At 41.6% G+C, this 20,276-nt stretch overlaps 1 protein-coding gene across 5 annotated transcripts in view; it reads left to right on the top strand.

Moving 5' to 3' along the window:
• The window catches only part of LOC138299897 (polymeric immunoglobulin receptor-like), a 232,668-nt gene that overhangs the window by 139,876 nt on the left and 72,516 nt on the right, over positions 1-20,276 (top strand). For all 5 annotated transcript variants that reach the window (XM_069238599.1, XM_069238598.1, XM_069238600.1 and 2 more), the window contains one exon: positions 5,568-5,897. In XM_069238599.1, the coding sequence (XP_069094700.1) occupies positions 5,568-5,897 (330 nt within the window). The remainder of the gene's footprint in view (positions 1-5,567; positions 5,898-20,276) is intronic.

Here is a 20,276-nt window from a genome sequence, read left to right as displayed (position 1 = left end):
CTGTTGTCTCAGCTGAATTAACACACACACACATAGATTATTCCCTGCTCCTTTCATTGGATTTGGTCCCCGTTTTTGTGAGGAAAGTCTTGCTGCTCCTCACAAGTGGTTGTTGCCATTTACTCAACCTGCGCAGTTAGGGCTGACTTCCATAAAAGTGAAGTATGCTAAAAATTATAGCATATTATGGGGTTGTAATATGGCAGACAGGTTATCTGTCACATTTGTGACGAAGTTTTCACCATCACCAAGATCTAAAGGAGGCCCTAAGTATTTTTTAGGGAAGGCACATGTGATAGAGTACATTTTAGCTATTCCCTGCAGGCCTGAATCCCAAAACACCACCTTTCCAGGTCCATAACATTAAAAAAGCAGGGGAAGCCATGGTGAAAAGTATGAACGTGTTATACTCTAAATAAACTTCAAAATAATAAACAAGCAATCGTACAGTGTGTAGTAGGAGGGAATAAGGAAAATTGTATTGAAAAATATGGAGCACCATAGTCCCTAATTAGCATTTCAGGGAGCGTCTATAGCTTTAATGCTAGTATTGTAGAGAGAGGTTTGCTATGTAGCCCAGTGTTTAATTTGTCATAGAATAAGTGTGGGTGCCCAAATATTTTTCAGAAGCCCGCTGCCAAATGTCAAGGTTGTCAAATAACAAAGCTGCTTAGTCTTAATTTGCCCTCCTGCTTCTTTCACCCACCAACATACTCTCCCTGTTCCTTTTTCTCGGTCTTGCAGGTTCTGTTTCATTGCTGCTTTCTCCCTTTTTCAATGTTTTCCGTATTATTCTTCCTCCTTTTATACCTTTTCTGCCTTTCTCTCTCCTGTTCTGGATTGAAGTCTGATTCTTTAAAATAAGTCCCATGCCCATAGAAGGTGTAGTGGTGTGCTCCATGTGCAACCACTGCCTCACTGTTAGACCTGACAGCCTTAGGGGTGTCATCCCCCAACTTTGTGCCTGCCTCCCTCCTCTTTTCTGACACTCTTTCTGAATGAGGTGAATGAGGAGGGCCTAGACCAACTAGTCGTCTTTTTTAACAGAAGTCTTTTACCACAGGAACAGAGGTGGAGTGCCATAGAAAGAGAAGCATTTGCTGTGGTCTGGGAACTGAAGAAGCAGAGACTCTACATGTTTGCGGCTCACTTCCGGGTTCAGACAGACCACAGGCCCCTCAGATGGCTCACGCAGACGAGGGGTGAAAATCCTTAACTCTTGAGGTGGTCCATTTCCCTACAGGGGATGGACTTTACAGTGGAGCATCGCCCGGGGACTAACCATGCCAATGCTGATCGCCTCTCCAGATACTTCTGCCTTAGTGATGAGAGCTCCCAAGGGGATGGGTAGCTCTCCCCACTTTCAGTTGCGGGGGACACTGGTTCGACCTGACAGCCTTAGGGTGGTCTTCCCCCAACTTTTTACCTGCCTCCCTTCACTTTTCTGACACTGTTTCTGCTGGTTTTAGGACTCTGCACACCTTACCACTGCTAACCAGTGCTAAAGTGCATATGCTCTCTCCCTACAAACATGGCAACATTGGTTCATGCCCAATTGGCATATTTGATTTACTTGTAAGTCCTTAGTAAAGAGCACTACATGTGCCCAGGGCCTGTAAATTGAATGCTACTAGTAGGACTGCAGCCCTGGTTGAGCCATCCACATAAGTAGGCCCTTAACCATGTCTCAGGCCTGCCAATGCAAGGCCTGTTTGTGCAGTTTCACTGCCACTTCGACTTGACATTTAAAAGTACTTGCCTGGTAGACAGACCTGTGCTGAAAGGGGACATTGTGCACTTCAAAACCATTCTTTGAATTCTACCCTACTTCAAAGGCATTTTTGGGTATATAAACTGGGTCCCTGACCCCACCATATCACAAACTTCTGGACCTGCACCTGCAACCTGTCAGGAGGAACTGCCTGGCTGTCCAAAGGACTCATCTGGACTGCTTTGCTGTGAACAACTGATGCCCTGCTGCCCTCTGACCTTGCTGAGAAGCGCTCTCCAAGGGCTTGGATTGAGCTTACCTCCTGTTTTCTGAAGTCTCAGGGCCAAATAGACTTCATCTCTTCATGGGACCCCTTGTGCACTGAACATTGATGCACAGCCTGCCAGAAACGATGCACAGCCCTCCTTGTGACGAGAAAATCACTGCATAGCCAAACCAGAACGATGCAGCCCGACTTCCGAGTGAAGAATCGACGCAGCGCCTGCCTTCCACCAGAAATTCAACACACAGCCCTACTGGATTGACGCACAGCTGAACCAGAATGATGTAGCCCGACTTCGGGAGTGAAAAATCGATGCAGTGCCTGCTGTGCGACAGAAAATTCGACCCATTGCCGTACTGGATCGACGCAACACCTGTGACTTCATCCCGCACACCCAGTATTTCCACGCATCATCCCTGGACGTCAAAAAGATCCCTGCATCGCAGCGAGGAAACATGACTGTGCGCCGGAAATTGACGCAAAGCCCCTTGCAGCATGGAAAGAAACTAAGCATCATCTGTGTCACGTCGGAAAAAAACTGTTGCATACCCTATTTTTCCACACATCTCTGCGGTCTCCGTGCATGGTATTTTTCACGCAAATCAGGTACCTTGTGAAAGCAAGAGACAACTTTTGATTTCTAACATTTAAGACTCTTTTTAATCTGGCAAAAGTGACATCTCAACTTGTGCTTATTGAATCTCACATTAAGCATTGATGTAGACTTTGAAGATCTTCAAATAAGAGAAGGCCGTTCTTGAGGGAAGGACTGTGTGTGTAGTTAATCAGTGTGAGTTCCAGGACAAAAGCATTGCAAAGTAGGCAAAATAACTCAGGGGTGAGAAACCTAGGGTGCGGAGGGACGGATCCATGCCAGACTTTCAGAATATTCATGTGAAAGAGAATATCTATGATACATTGACGTACAATAAATATAAATGGAACTTATTTACATAGGCTCTGGTTAGCATTAAGAAGCTGGCACGATTCCTGTTTTCATGGTGTGATATTGGGCAAGCCTATAACTGAATATGTACCAGGTGCAGGAGGATTGTGGGGATAAATGCCCTTGCAGACGGTGGGGGTGTTAGACAGCTGGTGAGGTGGGTCGGTGAGAGGTGAGATTGTTGATTGGTTTCGTTAGTGGGGTAAATAATTTGTAGTAGACATTTTAGTAAACAGTCGCCCGCTATCCTTTGAAGCATACCAATAGCTGCTTTCCTATCACTTAGCAATATTATATTTGACACGTGACAATCGCAACAGGAAATGTAAGAATGCCTTATTTTGACTTTATTTGCATTTTGTTGTACCTTCTACATGACTTTGTTTTTGTTACAATGCATTACTGTGATACAACCAGAAACTAGTAAAATACATAAGCCCTCAATTCTAGTGCACTTTATGCTGCAATGAATAGGGCCCAGTGCTGCTTCTGTGCTACAGGGTTTTTGGAACAGCAGAATCTGATGCCAATCTTTATCTTTATATGCAGTGCAGGCCTGCAGGTGCAATGGGGAATAACAAGCCAGGGTCCCTGCTTTCACACTGCTCCCCTAGTTGTTTCTCCGAACTCCTCCTCAGCTCAAACAAGATGCCCTCGCACCTGCTTTACCACTGTTTTTTCAGTTATGGACATATGTAAAGCAGCAGTCTCGGTGCCCATAACTGAAAATAAACAACTTTCATAGACGCGCCAGTGTGGAGAACAACCTCCTCTGCTGCTTAGGGTTCATGTGGAGCTAGGAAAGCCCCATACGTATATATTCATATAGCGCTGCTTTTGGTGTCGCAATGCAGCAGTAAAAATGAAATACAGCAATTAATTTGGTGCCAAACTACTCTTTGCATTTGACAATTTCATGTTGGCACTGGCGAGGAAGTGTCACGCTGCACGATGGTTTGGCACTTAAGTGTGTGGAGATTGCAGATTGCTTCTTATGTATGACAGGATAGTGGAAGTGTGTTTATTTATTTATTTATTTATTTAGTTATTTATGTTTTAAAGTTATTTGTAAGCAATGCAGCTTTCACACCAGATGGCTCTATTTGTGCTGGCACGGTAAACATTCCTAGGAAGAACACCGAGATGGTTCATGAGAGCCAAGTTTTACGACTGTCCTGAACTTTAGGATATGGTGTATCCTGGAGTGTCAAGTTTGAGACTTAGGAGAGGTGCCAAGGTCTTCATCAGAACAATCCCGAGATCGTGGTCTGGTGATGGTGGGCCGCCTGCCAGACCATTCTACTCAGTTGGATAATTGTTTGATGGCGGTCACCATATTAATCGCAAGAGAGCTTGGAAAATGTGCTGTTTAGCATACAGTAAACACAACAGCCATCAAATGACTCAAAAACATCTCATGTGGCATGGCTCATGCTGCATGGGTGACTCAATGAACATGAAACACGTCTTATCTCGTCAACACAAAGCAGCAATAAAGACACTTTGGGGGTTATTACAACTTTGGAGGAGGTGTTAATCCGTCCCAAAAGTGACGGTACAGTGACAGATATACCACCAGCCGCATTACGAGTTCCATAGGATATAATGGACTCGTAATACGGCTGGTGGTATATCAGTCACTTTACCGTCACTTTTGGGACGGATTAACACCTCCTCCAAAGTTGTAATAACCCCCTTTATTCTTTACGTGCTTATTACAGCAACAAGTAGCGCAGTTTAAACAGCACAAGAATATATCGTACCGTATTGGTATAATGCAGCATAATATGCCTTGCCATGTGAAGTAAATGATTCATTGAAATTTTGCCACATTTAGGGCCTCATTATGAGGCTGCCTGCCAGACTCGTGATTGCGGTTGGACCACTGCACTCCTGGGGGTCGATCCGCCATATTACGACCCTGGCAACTGATGCCACATGTTTGCTGATAGGGAGACGGGGGTCGGAGTTGTGGTCAGCCAATGTGGCGCTGAGTTTAGCACCACCATGCTGAACACAAGTCCCCTTTACACCAACCTTTTAATGGCAGGTCCCCACTATGAAACGGGCTGGCTGGAAGGAAGTGTTGGGGGCCACATAGGGCAGTGTAGGACCCCCCGCCCAGGACCCTCAGAATGCGCACTGTCTGCTGCGGCAGACAGAGTGCATTCCGAGGGTGCTGAGAGCACCCTCTATGCGACGGCATTGACCTCGGCTCCATGAGGAGTCGAGGCCAGTGCTGTTGAATGGTTTTCACTGGGCTGACAGGCAGAAACCTCAGATTTCAGAGGTTTCCACTGGTCAGCCCAGTGGAAACCTCATAATAGGGCTGAGGGTAAGTCTGCCAGCCTTGCAGAAGTCTCCTCCCCACAGGTCTGGTGGTCCGGGTTTTGGACTGCCAGACTCATAATGAGGCCCTTAGTGCCAAAGCTGAAAAAACATGTAAGACAATAGCCACTCCGTGTATGGAGAGAGTCTTTAAAATTTCTGCTGTCGCAAGCGTAAGAAATTAATGTCTTTAGGAAGATGTTGAATGCCCTAAACCATACTAAGGTTCTGCAATGACACCATATTTGTGTGCATGTTGCAGGTTGTTTTGTAACCATGTATGCCTCATGTATTGCCAGATTCCATTGTTCCTGAGGAAGCTGAACTTTTATACGGCCAGGTCAGGGGTGAGGTGTCTATATACTGCCCGTATGACCTACAGCATGCTACTGAAAGGAAATACCTCTGTAAACTTGGCAAAACTGGATGCAAGAACATAATTGACAGCACATGGCAGGTTGACCAGGACTACAAGGGAAGAGTCATGTTGAGTTACGAAGCCAACCTCAAAAAGTTTGTGGTCCACATTATTCATCTGGAGAAAGGAGATGCTGGGCATTACACCTGCGGAACTGGAAAATATGGGGAATACGGAGACTCAACAGATGTGGATCTGCATATTTCTGAAGGTGAGAATGACTTATGGTATTGGAATTTTTTAGTTGAAATCTATGATCTCTATGAATCTCACACTCTCTCTCTCTCTCTCTCTCTCTCTCTATATATATATATATATATATATATACATATATATATATTACTTACTAGCAGTCGCCCATAGGTAGTTTTAGTTAGGAAGGAAAATGTTTCCATAGGAAAACATTTTTTTGACTTGCCCAAATCTTTGGGGTCAATTGACTGATTTTTTGGTGCATGGGAAGTTTTGGGGTGATCTGTCAAGCGGGGGGCGAGTAGATGGGTGGAAAAAAAGTGCATTTCCCATGTTAATTCCCATAGGAGGTTTGAACATGACTACAGCCGGAACTACAGCCGGAACTGCTGGATGGAATTATACCAAATTTGGCCGAAAGGTGGATTTCGTTCTGCAGACAGTGTTTCTTTTATTCGATGAAATTCAAGAAAATCCAAATTTTCATATCTTAGCAGAGCCTAAGCACAGATCTTATGGTGAGATCTGATTGGCTGTCAGCACTTTAGCGAGGGAGTGCTGTCAGCCATCTTGGGACCAATATACATGATAGCACCCCATTGAAATGCATTGTAGTGAATGGCAGGTTTTTAAGATCACAAAAAGGAGAATGTATAAAGGGGGATAATACATTTTAGTTACAAATAAAGCATTTGTTGATAGTACCATACTAACTTTACTAAGTTTTCACCCTAATGACATTTCATGAATTACGTTTGAGAGAAAACTGTTTTCTCATGATTTTCCCATAGAGGTGATGGAATGTGCTCCAGAAGCTAAAATAAGAGCATATTTTCTGCAAATTCACACTATATTTCTCAGCCATTTTGAGATTTAAGTCTGACATTCTCAGTAAAACATGTACTTCTGACAGAAGCAGGCTGTCAGTAAAAATATTTCTAGCTTACACTATAACAATTTTCAATTCTATTAAGGACAGGGAGGCGAGGATTGATTATGCTTCTCTTTCTTTACTGTAGAATTTTCAGCAGCCAATCGCAATACAATAAACAAAACTACATTACCCATGTAACCATATGTCACCCATATCACATGCCCCAATCACATTAGAGCAATCCTTATTAGTACAGAAGTGTCCATTGTGTGTCCTTTTTTTGCAAAATAATGATAGGAACTTCTATAGGAAAAAAATAACGAAATATCTAAAGCCAACTAGTAACCCAGAATTTTCAGGAATCAAACATCCAACAGAGGCGTTGTATAAATGATACTCCCAAGAATGCTGTCATTAGAAGTCTAGCAAATGACTTGACCAAAAACATCTCTTGTGAAACTGACCTCTTCAGCTCCGTTTCTGGTGGTTACCTGTGAAGTCAGAAAAAACAAACCATAATATCCATATTCAGGAAAATAAATTTGTATTGAATGAAAAACTATAGCTTCAATCTCAACATCCTAAATTCATATACAGGGCGGGAAACCAATACTGTAGAGTCTGACAAGGTATTAAGAGATACATATCTAGACCTTACAAAGATACAGTACATTAATATCAGGGTGGAATAACTCTTGCATCCGTGTCCTTAATAGAATTGAAAATACCTATCCTGTAGTCAATTGTTTTTTTAATTCTATGTCAGGACTGGAGGGGCGGATTATGCTTGTTCGAAGCTGTACTACCATCACTGAAGCCTTATCCGCATTGGGTTTATAGTAAAATTACTTGAATGTTGATTCAGATGACCAGTCTGCTGCTCCCAAAATATCCTCTAATCTCAAGCCCAACGCAAAAGACTTTGAAGCTATCTCAGGATGAATGAGCTCCAAATCCTGGCTTCGATCAATAACCAATGCATCCATCTAGCCAAAGTTGCAGAAACGGTTTCTGTCGCGCGATGATTACTTGTACTTCAGGAGCACCCCTAAATTCACTTGTGACAGCTTCATAAGCCTTAAGGCATTGTATCACAGATAATGTAGTGTTAGAACGAAATTCAAGGTAAGATATTGTGCTAGTATTAGATTTAGTCTGTCTAGAAATGAGACCGAAACTCCTCCAGGGAAAAAAACTTTGCCAGAAAAGTAAAAGGGCTGGATGTCAGATACTCTTTTACAAGATAGTAAGCAAAGCAACATAGTAAACTTGGCAGATAGTTGTTTGTGGGAGAGATATTTATTTCCTTGCCATTTTCCTGGGAATGATAAAACAACATTGACATCCCAAAGGAAAGAATATCTGGATTGAGGAGATTTACACAAGCATATGCCCCTCATGAATTTACACACTATGAAGTGTTCTGCACTGGTTTCCGTGCAACAAGAAGATGTCCCGCTGGCATGGCTGACCTATAATTGCTAATGGACCCATAAGACACACCTGAGGATGCCACAGAAGAAAGGAAGTTGATTACCAAACTGACATCTGCCCTAATGGGATCTGAGTTTCAATTCAACACTTCAAAGCACCCAACAGCGCCATGCTGAAGCATAACGTTTGTGGGTGCCAGATGCCCAGGTTTGGTTGATGTAGAAGGAAGCCTCAGGAGAAATGCCTAGCATTTCTCATCGACTCAGGAAACCCTCTGGGTAACCAAACAAAGTTGTCCAGATAGTATCAAGGGATGAGGGAGCCCATCAGGATTCTGTTACAGATTGTGTTGAACAGGAATCAATTTCAGGATACTGCATGACAACTCTATGGTTAACAAACTATTGAAATTCACTGAATAAAACAAATGGTACAGGGACGTTATAGTGAGGCTCACATTTTAAACGTACAAAACCTCAGAAATTCACGAGTCGTAGTTACAGTTAACTAAACTAACTATAACTCATGCCCCAGGATAACTATAACTCGCACCCTCACCATGCACTGCTAATTACACACACATTATGGCACTCATGACGTCTTTGATAACATCATTGATAATATCAATATAATATTTGCAGTAAAATGTTTGCTGGAATAACTGTGCATGGCCGAGATGAGAGTTTTAGATACCTTAGGGCATTAGTTATAGTTAGTTTAGACAACTCTAACTATGTCTAGTGAATTTCTTTGATTTTGTATTTTTAAAATGTGAGCCTAACTATCTAACTGTAACATCCCTGTGACCTCTGTTTTCTCAGTAAATATATATATATATATATATATATATATATATTAGATATAGATACATAGATTTATTTGACTGCATACCTCCACATTCAGGTTTTGTGGGTGCAGCAGAACATCAATACTTTGAAAACAGACTAATCACCAGACCATCATCGTACACACAGACCTCCTTATCAAGATCTATCTATCTATCTATCTATCTATCTATCTATCTATCTATGGTTTACGTTAGTTCACAGTTTACATAGGAAGATAATTTTTTGTTTTGTTAATACCCTTAGTGATGTTTGACAAATCTTCAGGAAACCCACCAAAAACATTTCATTCATCTCAGCTCCTTCTTGGAACGCTTTGGGTGATCCATCAAGCAGGGGCCAACAAAAAGAGGGGGTGCTCAAAATGTAATTTTCTCTTGTTAATTCCCACAGGACGTTTGGGAAGCTATACAGAAAAAAATGTTGAACATAATTATAACAAATGTGGAAGAAAGTTTGTTAATGAATAGTATCATTATCAACATAGTGTTGCCGGTATTCAGATGGTACCTTGCAGCACTGATCCGGGTAAACAATTCCACTCAAAATTGTCTCTGCTCTGTTAATACCCAACTCATTTGGTCACATTAGTCACAATTATGTAGAATTAAAACAGCTTTCTCTAGTTTTGGACTTTGTATTTAGCAGCTTGGGTTACATTACATATTTCAATAGGTTGGATTTACACATCCAAACTAATTTCCCTCTTGATTATTTCCTTCTGCTTTTCTACTTGCCTCCATATTTGATTCACTCCTGCTTTAATGAAAATTTGATAATAACCTAAAAGTCTCCAAAGTATTTTTTCAATTATCTGGACTAGACAACCTGGTACCAAATCCTTGTGCTTCTTATTTAAAATCTCCTGTTGTGTAGTTATCTATAAAACGCATTCTGGGGCATATTGAACTCACTGCTAACTAATCTAATTTATTAAATGGTCATAGGAGTTGTACATTGGCCTATTGTGAAGTGCGGTGGGTCTGAATACTAGTATCCACATTATGCCTGACTGTTATTAACCCATGGTATGTAGTATTTCTAAATTATCACGATACATCCTTCCATACATCACCAGGTTTGAGATACACTTTTATTTGACGTGCTTGTGATTCCACATAAAATAAAACTGCTTAGTAATATTAATTAAGGTACTTTATCCATTATAGGCTTGACATACAAAAGGCAGCTATCCTGATTTTTAACCAATTTTGTTAATGGGCTTCACATTGCTGCAATAGTAGTATGGGAAAAGCCTATTCCGTTTCCTGCCCTGGCTGTTATAGATACCTTAAAGATCTTCTTGGCTTGCAATGTCCCCATGTAAAAGATCTAGTGATGACATCGGTTTGGTGGAAGAAGTCTGGTGGGAGATAAGTGGGTAATGCCTGAACAAATAAAAAAACTTAGGCAGAAAGGTCATTTTAATAATGTTAGTCCTTCCAAGAATAGATATAGGAACCACCTCCCACCTACTTACTAATAAGACAATCTCTCTCAGAGAATTCTCTTATATATAGCCACTTTAAGAGCATTATAACTAGGTGTGAGTTTAATGCCTAAATACTTTAGCAGACATGGCACATCCTTAGGGGTGGAGGGACACCAACTCCCCACCTTTTCGACAACATGAAGACTAGCTGTCAGGAAGAGCAAAGTTCAGAAGAGTGACTGTCAGATAGACTCTGATCTGGGTTCTTCAGTTTTAAGCCCTGAAATGCCAAGTACTGAGTGTCAATCGGTGAAGCTAATCACGGAGTAGGGTGGGGTCAGCAAATTTCACTGACCTATCCCACTCTGTGATGAGCAAGGGACTACTGCCTCATCTTATTGGCTGATGCAAAGAGGTAGCAGTGGCAACCCTTCAGGAACCTCAAAGGTTTCCCTCCACCCAAGATCACCACTGCTGCCAAGTAAGTTTTTCTTTTTTTTTAAATGTTTGATGCCTGTGTATGTATTAGTGTGTGTATGCTTTAAATGGCTGTGTATGTTCTTACGTATGGTGGGTGTATGTGTGCATGCTTGTGAATGTAAGGGTATGTGTGAATGTGCATATAGATGGATGAGTGTGAATTTGTGTGGGTGTGCATGTGTGCCCACCCCCCACCAGCCTGATCAAATTACCTGCCACCTCTGGTACTTCAGGCTATTCACTGTACATACAGTCTGAATATCATCTGACCCTACACTTAATATCTCTGTATTTTCTAAATGCAGATTAAATCCGAAGGTGCTTCCATACTTAATTGCTATTGCTTCAATCACAGAGAGTGTGGTATTTGTATCTGCTGTAACAATCAGTACCTCTTCCATATAAGCTGTAAGCTTATCTTCCAGTTAAGGAAGTATAATAAGTGTAATATCAGGATGTCCGAGAAGCGTTCTCATGAATAGTTCCAAATATAGGGTATATAGACAGGGTGACAATGGGCACCCGTCTAGTCCCTCTACTGATTTCATATATACTAGAAGAAGTCCTGACAGCATTCACCATCCCAACTAGGCACCAGTAATTGAGCCATAGCCATTTCATTACAGCTTTTGGGAGTGTACACTTCCTAAGTACCAACTAAAGGAACAGTCATTTCTATGTGGTTTCAGCCTAATCAATTAGAATTGCAGCAAGGTTGGTGTGGGAAGTAGTATCTCTCCCAGAAATAAATGCATTCTGCCGTGTGGTAACCATAATACTGATTAATCAAATTAAGTCTGCTGGCTTAAGTATGTGTATTTATTTTATAGTGAGATTCTATATGAGCTGGGCTCCTATCCTTTTGACAGAAAACCATGATAAATATCTCTCACTTAGAAATTGTGAAGAAGAAGTATACAGCTGTATATAATACTTGCTGAATTCCTCTACTCTGGGCCTGATTTAGAGTTTGGGGGACAGCTTACACTGTCACAAATGTACACACAACCCATAGGATATAATGGGTTCTCAATACGGCAGATGGGATATCGGTCACATTTGTGGCGGAGTAACCCTCTCTGCCAAACTCTAAATCAGGTCATATGTCTTTGTCAGGAAACACCTGTTTCCCTTTGTGAGAATGGCTTTCTAGTACTTGCTTTCTGGCTAATTGTGCTCTAGTTTATGCTGCCAGCATTTGGTATATTTTATCCCCATGTTTCATTCTTAAAACACATGAAGCTAGGGACCTGCGCTCTAATCTTTTATTGCTTTTATCTGTGCTCTGATCCTTTTCACCTGGTAGCAAATTAATGCTGTCTATTTTCCACATGTGTGTTATTCGAATGGCATGCTCATACTTCAAAGCTGTCGGTTTAGATTTCTGGCAGTTTTCTTGTTCCAGTAGTTTTCTCCATCTAGTAACTATCTATTCTGTCATACACTTTGAAATGCCAGCTTTTAGTATCTTAACCCATACTAACACTGCCTTTATCAAAATTTGTTTTAATGAAGTTGTTTACTAATTGTTTGATTCTCACCATATATTTTTTTTTAACAATACTTACTAAGGAAAGGTCCATCTGTAATTGTGTGGTGTGATATGACTATTTGCTGGTGTCAACGTACGGGGTGCATGATCCAAGACCCAAACAGAGTGAAAATCTACTACTGATTTCTGAGGTATCTGCTTACTTACTAAACAGTAATCAATCAGGGAATATTGATTGCATGCCGAAGAAAGAAAGTGGATGCCCTACGGTCCGTGTTCTGCTCAGTGGCATAACAAAAGCCTCTCAGATCCTGGTGTGTGGGAGGCCTGAGCTCCAGGGGACCTCCTCAGCACAGCACCTGGCCTGAGTGAGTCCAGAGTGGGACCCCTCCATGTACTTTACAGGGGCCCCCTCCAGTTTCATGATGCCACTGGTTCTGCTGTCTCTAAGGTTTCACCAGATTTAGACTGTCATTTAGTGAATCTACGGCTTTCCTAACTTTGTTCATTTGAGTGTACCAGGAGATATCAGTTATATCTTTAATTAACAATGATATGCACTGTGCACGGGCAGTAGCCTCCTTTACTTCCATGTACTTCGCAGGGGAGCCCCCTCAAGTTTTGTTACGCCACTGTTTGCTGGATCCATATAAATATACAGTATGCTCCCAATCTTGACATCTATAATTACCCATACCCCTCCCGGGTCTAATTTATTGAAAACAATCTGATAGTTACCTCTAAATAGTAATATGACCACCCCTATATTAGTCACCTCGACTGAGCTCTCAATTAAGTGTATAGGTCACAATACTTCAAATAAAAATCTGTTCTTCCTGGTAGCTCTAGTTCCTTGTAGATTTGCAATATAAGGTTTGAAACAGTTTTTTTTGTGCTTCATCATTTTCAAATAGAGTTTATTACCTTGACATTCAAAACTTTAATTTGTGACATGGCTTCTTATGGGTTTCACTCTTGACTGTCTATAATCCCTACATTCCCTAATTTCCTGCCTTTTATCTCCACACTCTCTTTCCTCCACGCCTTGTCTCAGCTCTACCCCTTTCTTCCCATTCTCCTTTTACCCAAGGGCCAGTCTGGCCACCTTCCAGTCTGGAGACCTTCAATCTCCCACAGTATTTATGGTATACTTAATGTACTATCAGCCAAGATCAAAGAACTTGATCCATTAAAGACAAAGAATGTCTAATCCTAATTCTAAAGCTATGTAGTTCTATCGCCTTGACACTGTGGTTAAAGTGGAAAATTCAGGCATTTGTTAGGTCTTGGCTAGACAGCGCATGCTCTGTCTTGAAGAGACATGTGTTTCCAATTCAGTGGGCTTCAGCCCACCCATAGGCTTAGCATTTGTTTGCTCTATCATTATTCTCCTATCCTTTGTCTCTGTTTCTCCATAGCATGCATTTCTCATGCCTCTTCTTGTAATCACTTGTCTTTGTTGGTACTCGTTTTACTATTCATTTTGTTAATTGTTGTTGCACTTTCTCATTCCCATGACTTCGGACAGTAACTCATTCGTTGTGCTCGTTATTTTCTTGGATGACATGTTTCTCCTCACTTTTTAATTTTACCTTCCTTTAATTAGCTGCCCCTCATTTAGGTTGACTTACGCTATCTTCACTGTTTGTTTATTCAGTCGCTCCCTGCTGGTTTATTTTGGTCTTCTCCCTCCCCCAAACTCAGGGCTGGATTGGCCGTACGACGCATCACTTATTTCCCTGGGAGGCTGGAAGGGTAAGGGGCCACTTCTGTTATTGAGGGCCGGTTTTGTAGCAGTGCAGCAGTTTTAAAAGCACTGCAGAGTTACTTGTATATACTACAGTTCCCAGCCAACAATAAAAGGGCCAAGATAACTCTGGTAAGTAATGTACCTGCTGGAGAGAGATCGGGGTTTTGTCTTGTGGCATTTTTGACTCATCTACAATAGCGCGGAAGCCTAATATGCCTGCTGCAAAGAACGTGTAGAATGCAGATTACAGAACAATATTTTATGTGCATAGATCTGTGAGATTCTGCTTTTGTCACAGAGATTCTTTTGTTACTGTGCAGTTCATAAATTCCAATCATAATCTAGCACAGTGAGTATTGAACTGCTATCAAAGAGCTGCATGCAAACTGCATGGTGCAGCTTTGCTTGTTTCCCACTCTTCGATTATCCTAATTTTGCTTAAAAGGGTTTGTTGGGGTAGAAACAAATTGTTATTAGTAAAGTTAATGCTAACCACTGTGTTACATTTTGAATCCTGAGCTTATGCTTCCCCAGACCATGCACTCTTAAAAAATGCCTACCAGTATGGATGAAATGGGAAGCCTGCACTTTGCAGTCCCCTTTGTCAACATTTTCTATTCACTGTTTTACACAAGTATGATTCATTGTCCCTCTTTGTGTGTGTGATGTAAATGCTTCAACACCCTACGCTAGTAAGAGAGACACTAAAACAAATGAAATACATGTGAGAGAGGGCCTATGGAGACATGGGAGGCACTACTGGAGGCGGATGCTGAGGGAATCATTGACAAACCCTAGTAAAGTTTGCTGTATACTGGTGCACTCTAATGTCATTATTTACTATGTTTAAAAACAAATACAATTGAATATATAATGAAAAATGGGTTGTAAAAGGCACAGTTTTTGCCAATTTTTCCCACATTTCTTTAGGGGCAGAGAACCCCCCAAAGCCTATTGTAGTGGTCAGACATACTCTTTATGACCCTATGGGGCTGGTCTTATGAAATTCACCAGGGCAGCTTTATGTTCAGAGTCCAGCCCTGCCCAAACTGGAAATCCTCTGTCTCCAGGCTGATTATTATCCATTCATTCTGCTGCACAGTACTCCAATTCTTTTTTCAGCCTGTTTCATTTTTCATAACTCACAACACATATTTTTGTGATCTAAACATTTTTACCTAAATACAAAGGTGCAAGGGGATTTTTACTATATTATGGCCCTGGTTAAAAACGTTGTGACTGATGTAGAGTTAGGTGGACAGGTTACTCCATTACAAATGTGATGGATATCCCGTCCACCGTATTACGATGTCCATAGTATATAAGAGACTTGTACTTTGACATATGGGATAACTGTCACCTTTATGATGGAACAACCTCACCCACCAGACCCTAAATCATGCTCTTTATGTAATTTGGCTGTGCACCACATGATACAGGGCAATGTTTTCATGTTTTCAATGAGGGACCTTGAGAACACAATTTTTGCCAACCTAGTGAAATTTTGGTCTTTTGTTCCATGGTTTGTAGTTTTTATTTGTACAAACTCTGCAGCTCTCAGATTGCCTTCTCTTTCATTTTGAGCATTACCTACAAGCAATCCATTCACAGCTCATTTATCCACCTGGTAATGTCTGCCTCTTCTTTTACAACTACAACACCAATTATGGCTATACTTAACCACGTGCTGAAAGCATAGGGGTTAGAGTCTGATATTGAGGTTGCAGTACTCTTAGAGGGAAGCCAGACACTTCAGTGAGCTACATTGCATTTATAATTGCTCTTATATAGGGCTTAGTACTCCTGATGAGTTGTTGATGTTCTCAAGTCAAGTACATCCTCCATTCTATCAGCTTTATTTGGTATATTTAATTTATTAATATGGCTGTACCCTTGGAATTCTATGTGGTGGGCTCCAAGTTGCTGGAAGAATCATGCTACTGTGTTTGTAACCCCTATTTTGCCTGTTGTTACTACTATGTAAGTTTGACAGATGACTCCAAGCCATCACTGACTCCATTTTCCAGCTATGAGTATCTCAGGAAAAAGAAATGCAATCTGGGATTTCTAATGTTGGTTCCCTTCAACTGAACCAATTGCACTAACTCATCTGAAATACCAGTTCTTTAAAGGAAAGCGTGTCAAAATGAAAGCTATGTATCAGCTAGAGCCTGCATTAAGGCTCATTTGAATTGCATGAAACCCCCAGTAGCGGCCGGCAGTTTTAGGAGGGGGGGCAGACGGGAAGTACACTCACACTCATTGTTTCACACACTCACGCACGCACATCCATTAACAACACTCAGCAACATTCAAACATGCAAGCATGCACCAAACATTCATTTAAAAAGATCACACACTTACCTTCAGCCTCTGAGGTCCCAGGACGGTTGGGACGGCTGCCTTCCCTCACTGGCTGACCCTAGGTCAGCCAATGAGGAAAGACAGCAGTCCCAACTTCGTCACAGAGTGGGTTGGGGTCAGTGAGACTTCTGACCCCACCCCACTCTGTGAGGAGGTGTCACTGATTGACCTGAGCTTACAGCTGAAGCACCCAGGTCGAAGTGAATGGGTGAAGCTTCCCTGGTCACCCGGGGAGGGCCTCGAGGCACCTTTGCTGAGCCGAGGAGATCACACCCATAAAAGCTGTGACCTTTTCAGCCCAGCAAAGTTTAGCTCAGGCAGCCAGGAGTCTGCGCATGTCTGCTCCTGTCTGCCTGACCTGAACATGAGGAGTGTCTGTCAGGCTGACATTTGTTCAGCCTGACCGGCACTCTTCATGGGGGCAAAAGGTGGGTGGGGGGGTGGCTCCTCAGCCCTAAAGGACGACCCACGTCCGGAAACCACCATACCGAGAAATGAGTGAATATATTCATCCAGAGGGATAATCTTCACTGTGAGGTATCTTAGTGACTAGTAACCATGGCCACTGGAATTGTGCGACAGGGAAGGTCCAAATTATCTGGCAGGATGGAGTAAATTATGTGGAAAGAAAAAACAAATAATGCAGCATTATGTGGCACATTTGTGATTGCATTCCTTTATTTTTTCATTTTTAAAACTTGTGAACACTGCCTACTCATTAGTTGCATCGCATTAGTACCAGTTTAACACCCAAAGATCGCAATAAGCTACAGAAAGTTGACCAGTCATTCTTTCCAAAAGGCCTTCCACTGCACTGCAACATACGTTGCTGCGTTTTTACTAACTTTTGAACTGTTTGAGCTAGAAACAATTTGTTTTCTAAAAATCTGCAGATTATGCAGCAGATGATGGAGTTTGTGGCCAATGGGGCAAACCTACCATTGTGCGAAAACACTGTTGCAGCCCAATTGCATAATTTCGGTGGCCCTGCTAGTAACATACAGAGATTCAACTAGTAAAGGCTGAGCCTCCAACAGTGCATGCGCTGTTCCTTGCAAGACACTATTGTTTACTATAAAGGGCTTGGAGCCCACCCATTTCTTACCATTGTTGGCTTTACTGTCACTCTTCCTTGTATCCTCATAATAGGACAGCGCTGGCCAAATTTCACTACTGCTGGAGTACTTTCATCCTTCGCAGGAATCAATGCCCTTCGAGGTGGATCTTTGGACCCTGCGACAGGGTGTGGTAGAACCATTAGCCAACTTCAATGGAAACAAAATTAAGTTATACCCCATGACCAACGTAGCCAATGAAGTAAAGCTACTAGCTAAGATGGGCAAAAGGTAGATAACAAGGGAAAGCATCAGCATGTCAGAAGCTCGATCAAGAGTCTTCTGAAAGGGATTGGAAAAACTTTCTATGTCTCAAAGGGCCATCTCAAAGGGGCAAAGACAGAGAGGAAGCTACTTCTCCAAGGGGAACTGCAGGGTTCTTCATCATCAAAGCATCTGGAGATCTCTGAAGAACTGCCCAAAGTCCAACTGGTCTATATATCAAAGTTCATAAAACAAGCTGTCTCACCAAAAATGTTAGTCCAGGTTACTAAACTAAAAATACCCACATCTTTTTGTAAATCTTTCATAGGAACATCTTCCATCTGATGATTCCACGTAAATTTGAAACAAATGCATACAATGGCATTCCATGTTCCACGATGTACTACACCCAAGGACAGTGTTATACTTTCTTTCTATGTCTAAACAATAGGTGCCTTTTACCAAGCGCTAGTCTTCTCATGAGAATGAAGTCTGAAAGAAAGCTCACGTTAAGGAATGAATCAGCATTTCCTGAATAGTCATGAAATACCAGCTTAACAGGCCTAACTTAGGCTAACTCAAGAGAACTACAGCTATACAGTCAACTCATACTTTTAATGAAAAACATGTAATATACAACTTATGAATTCAACATCAATAATGCTTCATTGGTATATGCGTTTCGTTCACTTAAAATGGATATTTGCCAATGCATTTCATTATGTATAATGGGGAAGTACATTTCTTCCATTTTGGCACACATTTTTAATAATTATTCATGAGCAATTCAATAGGCTATAGTCTAAATTACATCATAGTATCAGTTTAATCCTTCTAACATTCACTTTACTGTGAATACCTCCTATGTGGCACTCTACAGTGTAAATGAATGCCCATTATTAGACGTGTCAGTGCAATTTGTACATTCAAACCATTAGTTCTTTGATTAACATAAGGCATAGACTGTCACATTTTGATGACTTTAGTGACATGAGGGACACTACTAAAGTTTAGACTACATCACTACTGTTCCTTTGAGGCAGCATGAACCAAACACAGATTGATTCAACTTGATATGACGCTGACTTGATATGCCACTGCTCCAGAAGTAATTGAGGTACTATTTCTTCTTCCACTTTCTCACTTCTCCTATCCCTGTCTGGTACTCCCTCTCTCATTACTCGTTTCATTTTCCATATACCCTCCTTCTCCTGCAGTACATTATTACTGCTCCCTCGTGTTGTTTTCCCACCCTTCCTGTTTTTTAACATATTGAACAGCAGCGCAGCATGGTTTTAAATGAAAGCAATATGATGTGGTCAATGCTGATCAAGTCATAGCTGTGCTGAAGTGCAACATGTCTTAAAACCATTGGCAAACTAAAATGCCTTGCATTGGTAAGACCTATTAGCTTTGCCAATGCTTGTTTGTAATGTGCTCATGTAAAAGTGAGACTGCTTCTGTTTACCCTCTACTAAAGGTTGGAAAGACACTGATGTGAATCACTAGATGAGCAGAATGGCACATTCAGTCTTGTGTCCAAGGGGGGGCCAGCTTGTCCATTGTTCTTCTGGAATGGTTTGGGCTACTTAATGAGAAATTATGGTATTTCTTGTTTCTCTCCTTCACTCAAATACCAAGGCCAGGTGCCACCAGGGCAAACTGTAAGGGGAAATGAGCCAATGCATCTTTAGTGCTCACCTGAATGTCATAATACCTTTTGGAATTTTTTGGTGGTTTCAAAAGGTAGCGGTTTGTGTCCTTCACCTCAATTTTGGTACCCAAGAGGAAAAAGTACAGTTTGTTAACAGAGGTTTAAAAGACTGCTAATGTCCAAGTTACTTGGTTGTTTGCTAAAGTCCAGAACCTTATAATGTTTCATATGTTAGGAGGGCTGTGAAGTTCTATACTTAATAGTGAGGCTAGTAAAGTCATTGTAGGTGTATATGATCTGATCTCTTCAAACCCAAGGTGACAGGTGCTGCATGGTTTTGCTATCTCTGCAGTTGTGCCCTTGGCAAGGACCTCATTGTAGACTGAATTATAGTAATAAACATGTAGTAGGACCACAGTAAGGACTAGATCGGCTGTGCCGTGTACAACAGGTGGAAGACCCATTATAGGATGCCAGGTGGAGGAATGTATTCTTGATTGCTTTGTTGACGTGGGAAGGTCAGAATAATAAGGACGCTAAAAATACTCCCAGGTTTGTGTGTAAGGGAGCTGGGGTCTCATGCTTGGACTCTGTCAAAAAGGAGCGTTTCCTGGACTGACAAGAGGTTCTTTTGGCATCTCCATTTAGGCAGTGCCAGCTGCGACGCATCCATATGTGGACCATCATTAGGCACTTCTTTCTTTGCCTGGAATGTTTTCAAATACTCTCATTAATCATCCCTATATTATACAGT

This window comes from Pleurodeles waltl, chromosome 6 (genome assembly GCF_031143425.1).
Source record: "Pleurodeles waltl isolate 20211129_DDA chromosome 6, aPleWal1.hap1.20221129, whole genome shotgun sequence".
Taxonomy (NCBI): Eukaryota; Metazoa; Chordata; class Amphibia; order Caudata; family Salamandridae; genus Pleurodeles; species Pleurodeles waltl.
This window is presented reverse-complemented; position numbering and strand designations above follow the sequence as displayed.